The 13,756-nt window shown below is 42.7% G+C and overlaps 1 protein-coding gene and 1 pseudogene across 2 annotated transcripts; both read right to left on the bottom strand.

Annotated features, from left to right (window-relative positions):
• Positions 1-2,777: 2,777 nt before the first annotated feature.
• On the bottom strand, positions 2,778-6,819 carry LOC311138309 (cytidine deaminase-like; annotated as a pseudogene). The gene is made up of 4 exons: positions 6,792-6,819; positions 3,876-4,002; positions 3,613-3,638; positions 2,778-2,918 (listed from the first exon to the last, which is right to left on the bottom strand). The product of its transcript is annotated as a cytidine deaminase-like (transcript).
• A 490-nt stretch (positions 6,820-7,309) lies between these two features.
• On the bottom strand, positions 7,310-12,939 carry LOC311138308 (trypsin-3; the record flags this gene model as incomplete). Its single annotated transcript, XM_084172992.1, has 5 exons — positions 7,310-7,462; positions 9,369-9,626; positions 9,830-9,971; positions 12,634-12,784; positions 12,900-12,939. 5 exons carry the CDS (start codon positions 12,937-12,939, stop codon positions 7,310-7,312), a joined length of 744 nt encoding a protein of 247 aa, XP_084029118.1.
• Positions 12,940-13,756: the final 817 nt, after the last annotated feature.

The raw sequence follows: 13,756 nt of genomic DNA, 5'->3' as shown, positions 1-13,756 counted from the left end.
GAAGGCATGGATAGCAGCCCGGCCCAGCGCCTCATGGCACGGCGTTTAAAAGCAGCTCTGCCAGTAGCAAGCACTCTCCTGGAGCCATGTGTGGTGACAGACGTGCTGGTGAAGCTACGTCACAGAAGACAGGTCTCCAAGTTCATCTACGACAAATCAGCAAAATACTTACCTGAGCTCAGGGTTGGTGAAACGGTGCGAATGAAGCCACTACCAGGGGACCGGACGGGCCTCTGGAGACTCGGATCCTGTGTACAGAAAGTGGCACCACGCTCCTACTTGGTCGAAGTGAATGGATCACTGTACCGTCGTAACAGGGTTGACCTTCGGATTGCTGAGCCAGCATCTACTCAGAACTCTGATGGTCATAGGGGTCGCATGACAAAAGACGGAACCCCAGCAAGTCACATGGGGCCTGAGGCACTGGGCGAAGAGCCAGGGGATCACAGGTCGGCCACTCCCTCGCCCATCAATACTCCCCTTAGACAGTCAGGTGACACGCCTGTGCGGGAGCCCGCAGTCAAGCCCCCTGTCTTTTCACGCTGCGGGCGTCTGTCCCAGCCACCAAAAATACTTAATCTGTAGGTTTCCCATTAGGGATTGTTGACAGACAGAGATAAAAGTGAAGAGAGTATCAAAATGTGTTAAGTGGTTAACTAAAAAAAATAAAAAAATAAAAAAATACTTAACTGTTCATGTTGGAAATTACTACTAGGTTTGTTTTGTTAGTGAATTGACAACTCCTGTCCTATTTTATATGTTATGGGTGGAAGATGGCACAATGATGTCATCTGTTGGTAAATGTTCATTACTGCAACTCCAGTGTTTTACCGGTGTACTTAAAGATACTCGGATGTATTGCAATATACTGAACAAGACTGGTTACTCGCATCAATGCCTCTGCCTCGTTATTTAACATTCAAACAGTGGGTTTCGATTTTTATTTGCATCTGGTAAATCGCTTTATTTTGTGAGGAAATAGCATTATTTGTGTGAGCCAAGTTGTTGTATTTTTCTTTTCTTTTTTATGGCAGGGAAATTCGCACTGACACTTAATGTTAGCTTGAGGCTATTTGTTTTACCAATGCATGGTGCAAATGTCAGATGTTATTTGCAATTGGTTAAAAAAGATAAGTTTGGTACCAATCGGTCAGCTGGTGTCGCTGTTTCAAAAGGCTACTTTAAGAGTCATATACTGAGTCATGAAGCAGATGATGGAGGGAGATGGATTATGCTATAGGTAGATGTCAACCACATTCAATTCATTGTTGTGAATACTTATGCTACCAATAACAAGTCAAGTAACTGTATCCCCAGTCAACTTCTAATATGGGTTCTTTCTTAGACAATGTAGCAAATATTGCTAAGAAGATAGATCATGATTTCAGGGATTTTTGTGATGAGTTATCCGAAATTGAGATAAAATATTGTATTAAAAGCCTCAAGGACAATAGATCCCCTGGAAATGGTTTAACAAGCGAGTTCTATGCACCTGGGCCCAGTGCCAGAAGACCTGTGGGACCTACTGGGTACATACAGTGCATTCGGAAAGTATTCAGACCCCTTGACTTTTTCCACATTTTGTCACGTTACAGACTTATTCTAAAATGGATTAAATCCCCACCCCCCACCCCACCCTCATCAATCTACACACAATACCCCATAATAACAAATCAAAAACAGGTTAAGACATTTTTGCAAATGTATTAAAAATACAAAACTGAAATATCACATTTACAAGTATTCAGACCCTTTATTCAGTACTTTGTTGAAGTACATTTGGCAGCGATTACAGCCTTGAGTCTTCTTGGGTATGACACTACAAGCTTGGCACACCTGTATTTGGAGAGGATCTGCACATTCTTCTGTGCAGATCTTCTCAAGCTCTGTCAGGTTGGATGGGGAGAGTCGATTGCTCCGTTTGGCTGGGCGGCCAGCTCTAGGATGAGTCTTGGTGGTTCCAAAGTTCTTCCATTTAAGAATGATGGAGGCCACTGTGTTCTTGAGGACCTTCAATGCTGCAGAAATGTTTTGGTAAACTTCCCCAGTTCTGCGCCTCGACACAATCCTGTCTCGGAGCTCTACATACAATTCCTTCGACCTCATGGCTTGGGCTTTGCTCTGACATGCACTGTCAACTGTGGGACCTTATATAGACAGGTGTGTGCCTTTCGAAATCATGGCCAGTCAATTGAATTTACCACAGGTGGAGTCCAATCAAGTTGTAGAAACATCTCAAGTATGATCAATGGAAACAGGATGCACCTGAGCTCAATTTCGAGTCTCGTAGCAAAGGGTCTGAATACCTATGTAAATAAGGTATTTCAGTTTTTAATATATATATTTTTTTAAACCTGTTTTTGCTTTGGCATTATGGAGTATTGTTTGTAGATTGATAGGGAAAACATTTATTTAATCAATTTTAGAATAAGGCTGTAACATAACAAAATGTGGAAAAAGTGAAGGGGTCTGAATACTTTCCGAATACACTGTATGTAGTGGCCTGAGGGAACACACTTAATGAGTTGTAAAAAAAAAAAAAAAATGTAATGTTATGTAACATTTTAAATTGTATATAACTGCCTTAATGTTGCCGGACCCCAGCAAGAATGGGGATCCTTAGTAAATACAAATACAAATACAGCTTTAACTACTCCTCTCTCCTGACTTAAAAAGCACCAATGCTATTTGTTTCCTAATAGGATTAAATATGAAACAGTGGTAGTTTATAACAGGTAGTCTACAGGTAATAGGTTAACAGGTAGTAGATGAACAGGTTAGTACTCGTTGGGGATCTTTAAGACTTTCTTCATGGACAGGTCTTCAGGGCCGAAGGAGACAGGAAGCAGCTTGCTTACGTTCATCTCTACGTACGAGCCGTCTGGCTTGGACAGATACACGTCCCAGCTGGCTCCAAACTGGAGAGGAGGAGGAGGTGGTGGAGGAGGAGGAGGAGGAGGTGGTGGAGGAGGAGGAGGAGGAGGAAGAGGTGGTGGTGGAGGAGGAGGAGGAAGAGGTGGTGGTGGAGGAAGAAGAAGTGGTGGAGGAGAAGGAGAGGTGGAGGAGGAAGAGGTGGAGGAGGAGGAAGAGGTGGTGGGGGAGGATGAGGAAGATGTGTTGGTGGAGGAGGAGGAAGAGATGGTGGTGGAGGAGGAGGAAGGGGTGGTGGTGGAGGAGGAGGAAGAGGTGGTGGAGGAGGAGGAGGAAGAGGTGGTGGAGGAGGAGGAGAAGGAAGAGGTGGAGGAGGAGGAGGAAGAGGTGGAGGAGGAGGAGGAAGAGGTGGAGGAGGAGGAGGAGGAAGAGGTGGTGGAGGAGGAGGAAGAGGTGGTGGAGGAGGAGGAGAAGGAAGAGGTGGAGGAGGAGGAGGAAGAGGTGGTGGAGGAGGAGGAGAAGGAAGAGGTGGATGAGGAGGAGGAGGAGAGACAAGCATAAGCATGTTGTAGTACATGGGACACCTTAGATAACCTTTCCTGCTCTACAACTGCTTTGGTAACCAGAATGTAACATGGACCTATAAGCACTCAGAAGGCATAGGAACAGAAGGAGACATACTACTCCTACAGTGGAGATGCGGTAAATTACACACTGACGCCACGCTTGAATGATCCTTACCTCTCTCATGAACTGTCTGCAGCCACCTGCAGATATTACAGATACAAGACATTTTACAATACAGTTGATGAAAATAAAATGAATATCGTTGCGCACTGCACTATGCATATTATATTATATGCCATTCTGACACAGTTGTATGAGAACGTTTGGCTGTTGTCAAGATGTCATAACACGTTCCTGACACCAGGGATCAGCATTGGAGTGGTGAAGAATGGATTTAGATTTGGGACGTAACCTAGAACAGCTCCAAGAGCACCTACTATGTGAACTGTACCTGGCGATAGCGACGGCCTCGAAGCTCCCGTAACCCTCTGACACTGCTTTAAGAGATGGCGTTCCTTTCTGCACACACCGCCGGATTGTAACACGCATTCTCCACATTGCAGCCTAAAGATCACATTTACTGTCATGTATTGCGTTTTTGGCATGGTCAATAAGAGCTTAACATTATATATTGGGGTTAACATATCTGATTCACCAACAATCAGGTAGAGCAGGCAGAGCTAAAGAGAAGTCTCCCCTTTCCTCTCTTGATTGATTGATTGATTGATTGATTGATAGACCAATCATTTGATCGTGATTTTTGAAAAATGTATTTTTGAAATTGTACAAAGTATAACACATGAAAGCATCTCTGACTTTATGCAACACTTATTTCCATGTGGTCAGCATCAGTGGTGTAAAGCACTTAAGTAAAAAATACTTTAAAATACTACTTAAGTAGTTTTTTGGGGTATCTGTACTTTACTTTACTGTTTATATTTTTGACAACTTTTACTTCACTACATTCCTAAAGAAAAGAATGTACTTTTTATTCCATACATTTTCCCTGAAACCCAAAAGTACTAATTTAGAAGTTACATTTTGAATGCTTAGCAGGACAGGAAAATGGTCCAATTCACACACTTATCAAGAGAACATCCCTGGTCATCCCTACTGCCTCTGATCTGGTGGACTCACTAAACACAAATGCTTTGTTGTAAATTATGTCTGAGTGTTGGAGTGTGCCCCTGGCTATCCATCAATAAATAAATACATAAATAAAATACAATTGTGTCGTCTGGTTTGCTTAAAATAAGGAATTTGAAATGATTTATACTTTCACTTTTAATACTGAAGTATATTTTAGCAATTCCATTTACTCTTCATACTTCAGTATATTTAAAAACAAATACTTTTAGACTTACTCAAGTAGTATTTTACTGGGTGACTTTCACTTTTACTTGAGTCATTTTCTATTAAGGTATCTCTACTTTTACTCAAGTATGACAATGTACAGTCGTGGTCAAAAGTTTTGAGAATGACACACATATTGGTATTCACAAAGTTTGCTGCTTCAGTGTTTTTAGATATTTTTGTCAGATGTTACTGGGAACGGGGAGGAGAAAACAGAGAGCAGGTGAACAGAGAGGAGAGAACAGAGAGGAGGGGAACGGGGAGGAGAGAACAGAGAGGAGGGGAACAGAGAGGAGAGAACAGAGAGGAGAGAACAGAGATGATGGGAACAGAGAGGAGAGAACAGAGAAGAGAGAACAGAGAGGAAGGGAACAGAGAGGAAGGGAACAGAGAGGAGAGAACAGAGAGGAAGGGAACAGAGATGATGGGAACAGAGAGGAGAGAACGGAGATGATGGGAACAGAGAGGAGAGAACAGAGAAGAGGGGAACAGAGAGGAGAGAACAGAGAAGAGGGGAACAGAGAGGAGAGAACAGAAATGAGAGAACAGAGAGGAGAGAACAGAGATGAGGGGAACAGAGAGGAGAGAACAGAGATGATGGGAACAGAGAGGAGAGAACAGAGAGGAGAGAACAGAGATGAGGGGAACAGAGAGGAGAGAACAGAGAGGAGAGAACAGAGAGGAGAGAACAGAGAGGAGAGAACAGAGATGAGGGGAACAGAGAGGAGAGAACAGAGAGGAGAGAACAGAGAGGAGAGGAGAGAAGAGAGAACAGAGATGAGGGAACAGAGATGAGGGGAACAGAGAGGAGAGAACAGAGATGAGGGGAACAGAGAGGAGAGAACAGAGAGGAGAGAACAGAGAGGAGAGAACAGAGAGGAGAGAACAGAGAGGAGGGGAACGGGGAGGAGAAAACAGAGAGCAGGTGAACAGAGAGGAGAGAACAGAGAGGAGGGGAACGGGGAGGAGAGAACAGAGAGGAGGGGAACGGGGAGGAGAGAACAGAGAGGAGAGAACAGAGAGGAGGGGAACAAAGAAACATAGCATAGGTGAAGAAAGACGAGGTGAGAGGAGGAGGAACGGAGAAGACAGGAGGAGAGGATCGGAAAGGTGAGGAGAAAGGAAGGAGGGAGAGCAGCGGAGTTAAGAGAGGAGAGGAACGTAGCATAAAAGATAACAGAGGAGAGGAACGTAGCATAAAAGATAAGAGAGGAGAGGCGTGTTCACACTCAAACAACATTTGAACCCCTTGGTCACAGATTCTTCACCTCTATAGCTCCATTGTGTGTGCTTGTGCTTGTGTGTGTGTGTGTGTGTGTGTGTTTGTGTTTGTGTGTGTGTGCGTGTGCGTGTGCGTGTGCGTGTGCGTGTCTGTGTTTATGTGTGCGTAAAGGTGGGGATGAGGTAGATTTTATCCATCTTGCTTTGTCTGCAGCAGCAGGTAAGTGGTTCTCACAGGTTAGATAAGAACCAATCCAATATACAACCAGAGAGAATGTGAGGAGTGTGTTATCAGCTGAGATAATGACATTTCAAATCATTCCCGCTGACCGGTTCGACAGGCAAATGAGACAAATGCAGAACACTGTGTGTGACTGAGACTGAGGAAAATACAGTAGGTTGTGTAAAACTTACATTGTTGGGGTCAAAGGTCAAGGGATGGGGACATCTCTTTGCTCCAGACCAGAAAGGCAGACCTGAACTCGTCAACTGAGAAGAGACAGACAAAGAGTGAATTCTAAATGACATCAATCAATCACAGCAATAGATCATCAATACAATGAAGGTATTCAAAGCAAAGAGAGTCTTGTGACTGTCCACACCAATCCATAGGAAATATACATGACACACCTAGATGATCATGGGATGGTGTTTTTTCGCGGCAATATGATAAACATGATATCTTCATAACCACAGAGTACATGGGATTTGTCCTTGTGCTTGGTATATGCATGACAATCACATTTTAATATAATACTTTCCCTGGGTCATTATCTGACGTGCCAACACCACATTCCCAGAGGCCATGCAGGCAGACAGCGAAACAAACAGACTGATGTTGTTATGAGTTGTCTTTACCACAACATTAGTTGTCCTGATAAAATAAGAACAGAGGAGCCTGAGAGCTTTGATCTAGCCAACAGTCCCAACAGTCTACCAACAGTCCCAACAGTCTACCAACTCCCTTTAAGAGTGTGCTCCTAATCTCAGCTCGTTACCTGTATAAAAGACACCTGGGAGCCAGAAATCTTTCTGATTGAGAGGGGGTCAAATACTTATTTCCCTCATTAAAATGCAAATCAATTTATAACATTTTTGACATGCGTTTTTCTGGATTTTTTAGTTGTTATTCTGTCTCTCACTGTTCAAATAAACCTACCATTAAAATTATAGACTGATCATTTCTTTGTCAGTGGGCAAACGTACAAAATCAGCAGGGGATCAAATACTTTTTTTCCCCTCACTGTAAGTTGATCCCATTCTGATCTTTAGAAAGGAGAAGACCAACAACAAGTCACTAGCTGTCGTTCTGGATGATCCAGTTGATCCAGCTGAGGTACATCCTGATCTTGGTGTAGACGCCAGGGAAGTTGGGGTTGGCACAGCTGATGCCCCAGGAAACAATGCCCTCAAAGTGCCCGTTACAGATGAGTGGGCCGCCCGAGTCACCCTGATAGAATAAAAGTAAATAGAATATTTTAATATCCCACAGCGAAATTTGCTTGGCATACATACAGTTGAAGTGGGAAGTTTACATACACCTTAGCCAAATACATTTAAACTCAGTTTTTCACAATTCCTGACATTTAATCCTAGTAAGAATTCCCTGTTTTAGGTCAGTTAGGATCATCACTTTATTTTAAGAATGTGAAATGTCAGAATACTAGTAGAGAGAATGGTTTATTTCAGCTTTTATTTCTTTCATCACATTCCAAGTGGGTCAGAAGTTTACATACACTCAATTAGTATTTGGTAGCATTGCCTTTAAATTGTTTAACTTGGGTCAAATGTTTCAGGTAGCCTTCCACAAGCTTCCCACAATAAGTTGGGTGAATTTTGGCCCATTCCTCCTGACAGAGCTGGTGTAACTGAGTCAGGTTTGTAGGCCTCCTTGCTCGCACACGCTTTTTCAGTTCTGCCCACACATTTTCTATAGGAGTGAGGTCAGGGCTTTGTGATGGCTACTCCAATACCTTGACTTTGTTGTCCTTAAGCCATTTTGCCACAACTTTGGAAGTATGCTTGGGGTCATTGTCAATTTGGAAGACACATTTGCGACCAAGCTTTAACTTCCTGACTGATGTCTTGAGACGTTGCTTTAATATATCCACATAATTTTCCTTCCTCATGATGCCATCTATTTTGTGAAGTGCACCAGTCCCTGATGCAGCAAAGCACCCCCACAGCATGATGCTGCCACCCCCGTGCTTCACGGTTGGGATGGTGTTCTTCGGCTTGCAAGCAACCCCCTTTTTCCTCCAAACAACGATGGTCATTGTGGCCAAACAGTTCTATTTTTGTTTCATCAGACCAGAGGACATTTCTCAAAAAAGTACGATCTTTGTCCCCATGTGCAGTTGCAAACCGTAGTCTGGCTTTTTTATGGCGGTTTTGGAGCAGTGGCTTCTTCCTTGCTGAGCGGCCTTTCAGGTTATGTCAATATAGGACTTGTTTTACTGTGGATATAGATACTTTTGTACCTGTTTCCTCCAGCATCTTCACAAGGTCCTTTGCTGTTGTTCTGGGATTGATTTGCACTTTTCGCACCAAAGTATGTTAATCTCTAGGAGACAGAACGCATCTCCTTCCTGAGCGGTATGACGGCTGCGTGGTCCTATGGTGTTTATACTTGCGTACCATTGTTTGTACAGATGAACGTGGTACCTTCAGGCGTTTGGAAATTGCTCCCAAGGATGAACCAGACTTGTGGAGGTCTACAATTCTTTTTCCTGAGTTCTTGGCTGATTTCTTTAGATTTTCCCATAATGTCAAGCAAAGAGGCACTGAGTTTGAAGGTAGGCCTTGAAATACATCCACAGGTACACCTCCAATTGACTCAAATTATGTCAATTAGCCTATCAGAAGCTTCTAAAGCCATGACATCATTTTCTGGAATTTTCAAAGCTGTTTAAAGGCACAGTCAACTTAGTGTATGTAAACTTCTGACCTACTGGAATTGTGATACAGTGAATTATAAGTGAAATAATCTGTCTGTAAACAATTGTTGGAAAAATTACTTGTGTCATGCACAAAGTAGATGTCCTAACCGACTTGCCAAAACTAGATAGTTTGTTAACAAGAAATGTATGCAGTGGTTGAAAAACATGTTTTAATGACTCCAACCTAAGTGTATGTAAACTTCCGACTTCAACTGTAGATATACAGTACATGACATACTCATAGCATTCATCACAAGACTGACAGTCTGACAGTCAGACACAGGCTATATTCCAATGTCCATACTAGCTTTCTACCTAGAATGCATGCCCAATACCTTCCTTCATTCTAAGTAGTGTGCTAGTTGTGGACTATGGACACTGAAATAGAGCCTGTACAGATCTCTTCTTCTCTCTCACCTGACAGGAGTCCTTCCCTCCAAAGCTATAGCCAGCACAGAGCATGTTGTCAGTGATCCTGAAGTAGTAGTAATACTGGCAGTTGGTGATGACGTTGACGTCCACGGCTCGGAGCACAGGGGACAGGTAGTAGCTGAAGATGTTGGTGACCCCCCAGCCACTCACCGTACAGGCCGTTCCCTGCTGCAACGGGGACGTGTCCACTCTGGGCAGGACGGCGGGCTGGACGTTGGCGTTGAGGATGACCGGCCTCTCCAGCTGATGATAGAGGGATGGAGGGGATGGGGAGAGAGGGAGAGAGGTAAAGCGATAGAGTGAGATAAAATTAAGCACACCACTATGGACCTTTATGGCATCTGCGGTAATACAATATATCATATGCCCTTTAACCCTAACCTTACTGTCAGTAGTTCGGCAAGATAGGGATAAATGCATCAAATGAAAACCATCGTATCCCTTACTTTGAGCAGCATGATGTCGTTGTCAAAGGTCATGTAATTGTACATGTAGTAGACCAGCACCTTGGAAACATTGAACTCCTGCTCAAAGCCCTCCAGACTGGAGAAACTGTGCTCACCCAGAACCACTTTGAGCAGGTTGGCCCTGTAGAGAGATGGAGGAGAGCAGGTTAGCACTCGGATCTGGCAACCCGGTATCTTGGAACTTAAATGATAACTAGCATGAATCATTCCACTTCATTCTAAAGACACAATCTGTAAGATGTCCTGCTGTTTAATGGTTATTTCAATAAATAGTATACCTATTGATTCTTGAAGAATGTAATTTATGCGTGAAGCCATGTTAACCTCTACGGGATCGGTGTCCCGTATACGGGACGGTTGAGCTAACGTGCGCTAATGTGATTAGCATGACTGTTGTAAGTAACAGCAAACTTTCCAGGACATAGACATGTCAAATATGGGCAGAAAGCTTAAATTCATGTTAATCTAACTGCACTGTCCAATTTACAGTAGCTATTACAGTGAAAAAATACCATGCTATTGTTTGAGGAGAGTGCACAACAACAAAATACTTATCACGACAACTGGTTTGATACATTCACCTCTGAAGGTAAATAATGTACTTACATTCAATAATATTGCTCTGATTTGTCATCCTAAGGGTCCCAGAGATAAAATGTAGCATAGTTTTGTTTGATAAAATCAATTTTTATATTCAAATGTAGGAACTGGGTTCTACAGGTTGAACCCCTGCTGTCTCTGGCTCCACACCCACCCCGCCCGGCCATCTAGATGTGTGAAAGTTAGTGTATAAGCTAATGATCCATCATGTATGACATTCCTGGGAGTGTGTAAACTTACATTTTGTATTACCATATCATTTTTGCATGTTCTCTATAGTTATGTACTTGAAAATGTACCAACTGACCAATTCGGCACATTTGGGCAGACTTGATACAAAATAGTCCAGTGATGCAATGCGTCACTGGATCAATCTGAAACTTTGCACACACACTGCTGCCATCTAGTGGCCAACATCTAAATTGCGCTTAAACTGCAATATTATATATATATATATTTTTTTTTTTTTTTTCATTTAGCAGACGCTCTTATCCAGAGCTACTTACAGTTAGTGCATACATTATTTTTTTATTTTTCATACCCCCTGTGGGAATCGAACCCACAACCCTGGCGTTGCAAACGCCATGCTCTATCAACTGAGCTACATCCCTATATATATATATATATATATATAGTGGCCTTTCTCTTGCATTTCAAAGATGATAAAAAATAATTGTAAAAAACGCATGGTTTTTTGTTCGTACTATATTTTACCAGATCTAATGTATTATATTCTCCTACATTAATTTCACATTTCCACAAACTTCAAAGTGTTTCCTTTCAAATGGTATCAAGAAAATGCATATCCTTGCTTCAGGTCCTGAACTACAGGCAATTAGATTTGGGTATGTCATTTTAGGCGAAAATTGAAAAAAAGGGTCCGATCCTTAAGAGGTTTTAAAGAAGCATCTAGGTGAGCAGCAGAGGGCGAGGAGCCGCTAGCGCCTGAACACTCGGACAGAGGCAGGGCCCTCCGCGGACACCCTCCACTCCCCATGTCCCCGCCCTCCGCCTACCCCGACGTCGACTAACCAGCCCCTCCCTCGCCTCCCTACATGAGCGATGACTAGAGCTTGACGCCCTCCAAGAAGAACAACCTGCGCAAGAATGGAGCCGTGAGTCGGGAGAGCCTGATGGTGTGAGACGTTCGAGATCCCCCAGCGCAACTGATCTGTCCCTTAACACAATTACCAGTCGTCTATGTAAATAGTACTAATGTTGAAAACTTGCTACAGTGATTTTATATTCAATATCTAAACTCAGATATCAAAATTCGACGCTCGATATTTATGTACAAAACACCCTTATTGGGGTAACCGATATTATTGATATTATTAGTAACTGCATGCTTCATATTTACTGATTTCTTTTTTATTAACAGAAAGGTCTCTGGTTTGAATCCCGGAGGCGACTAAGTGAAAAATCAGCCGATGTGTCATTGAGCAAGGCACTGAACCCTAATTGCTCCTGTAAGTCGCAAAGAGCTTCTTCTAAATGACAAAAAAAAAATATATCAAATTGAATTTGTTACATGTGCCGAATATAACAGGTGTCTTGAAATTCTGAGTTAAAACGATGCAGAATTAAAAATAATAAATAATAAAAATAATAATAACAGGACTACTTACAAGACGAATAAAATACACAATAATTAAGTTGCCTAAATGCCTAACTCTATCCTATGATGGTATCATAACCTATCATGTAGTACAGGGTTCTTCAATTCCGGTCCTGGAGGGCCGACTTCTGTTTTTTATTTCTACCTGGTAGTTAATTGCACTCACCTGGTGTCCCAGGTCTGAATTAGCCCCTGATTAGAAGGAGAGGATGAAAAACAGAGGTGTTTCGGCCCTCCAGGTCCGGAATTGAAGAACCCTGATGTAGTACAAGACGTAGCTTCAATTGCCAGACCGAATAAATTCGGAGAGAGAGCCAGCTGGTGGTCGAGATTAGCTAGACTCTCGGCACCCCCATACACAGTGGCTGTGCGTTCCTCTGCCCAGTTGTGGCTGACGCATGCCACATCTTACAATGCCTGGATAGGTATTTTAAGTATCTGCTAACCACATCATATGATATAGTAATCTGTCGATGACGTAGCACGCCACCATTGGTTGATGCATGCAACGTCTGAGCAAGGGGACGCGACCTTTACAAGATTCATTTTAAGTTGCACTACTCACGGTTTCCAGCAGTGGGCAGCAGACACCACCCACTGAGGGTGTATGAGGTTGCCTCCACAGTAGTGGTAGTTGTTGTACTGGATGGAGGCTTGGTACTTTATAAAGTAGGACTTCACCTCCTGACCCCCGATGATCCTCTGGCCCAGTACACCTGGGAGGGAATGAATGATAATAGACACAATTTAAATACATGAAAAGTGGATTCATTCAAGTGAACAATAGGAAGGGGTGGGGGATGTGGAAAGGTGTTAAACATGATAGTTTACCTTTGATGGTGAGGACGACCAGTAGGATCAGTGATGACATGATTCTGCCATGGTGGTTTGGTCTGGTCTGGTCTGGTCTGGTCTGGTCTGTTCCAAAGCAGACATGAACGGTTAGTTAGAATCACACAATAATTCTTAATTGATCTATCAATTTACTCATATCCATAAAATCTCCCAGATCATCCAAGCTTCTGAGAAAAAAACGGACAATTCTGTGCATGCTCTGACCCCTGTGTATAAAGAAATTCACTAATTGTGATCTGTCTAATGCACTCAATATTTCATAAAAAAAGGTATTCAATATTTATGTTACAATTGTGATACAGTGGGGAGAACAAGTATTTGATACACTGCCGATTTTGCAGGTTTTCCTACTTACAAAGCATGTAGAGGTCTGTAATTTGTATCATAGGTACACTTCAACTGTGAGAGACGGAATCTAAAACAAAAATCCTGAAAATCACATTGTATGATTTTTAAGTAATTAATTTGCATTTTATTGCATGACATAAGTATTTGATCACCTACCAACCAGTAAGAATTCCGGCTCTCACAGACCTGTTAGATTTTCTTTAAGAAGCCCTCCTGTTCTCCACTCATTACCTGTATTAACTGCACCTGTTTGAACTTGTTACCTGTATAAAAGACACCTGTCCACACACTCAATCAAACAGACTCCAACCTCTCCACAATGGCCAAGACCAGAGAGCTGTGTAAGGACATCAGGGATACAATTGTAGACCTGCACAAGGCTGGGATGGGCTACAGGACAATAGGCAAGCAGCTTGGTGAGAAGGCAACAACTGTTGGCGCAATTATTAGAAAATTGAAGAAGTTCAAGATGACGGTCAATCACC

Source organism: Coregonus lavaretus (genome assembly GCF_964263955.1).
Source record: "Coregonus lavaretus genome assembly, chromosome: 12".
In the NCBI taxonomy this organism is placed as follows: Eukaryota; Metazoa; Chordata; class Actinopteri; order Salmoniformes; family Salmonidae; genus Coregonus; species Coregonus lavaretus.
The sequence above is the reverse complement of the archived record's forward strand: the minus strand, read 5'-3'. Positions and strand labels throughout refer to the sequence as shown.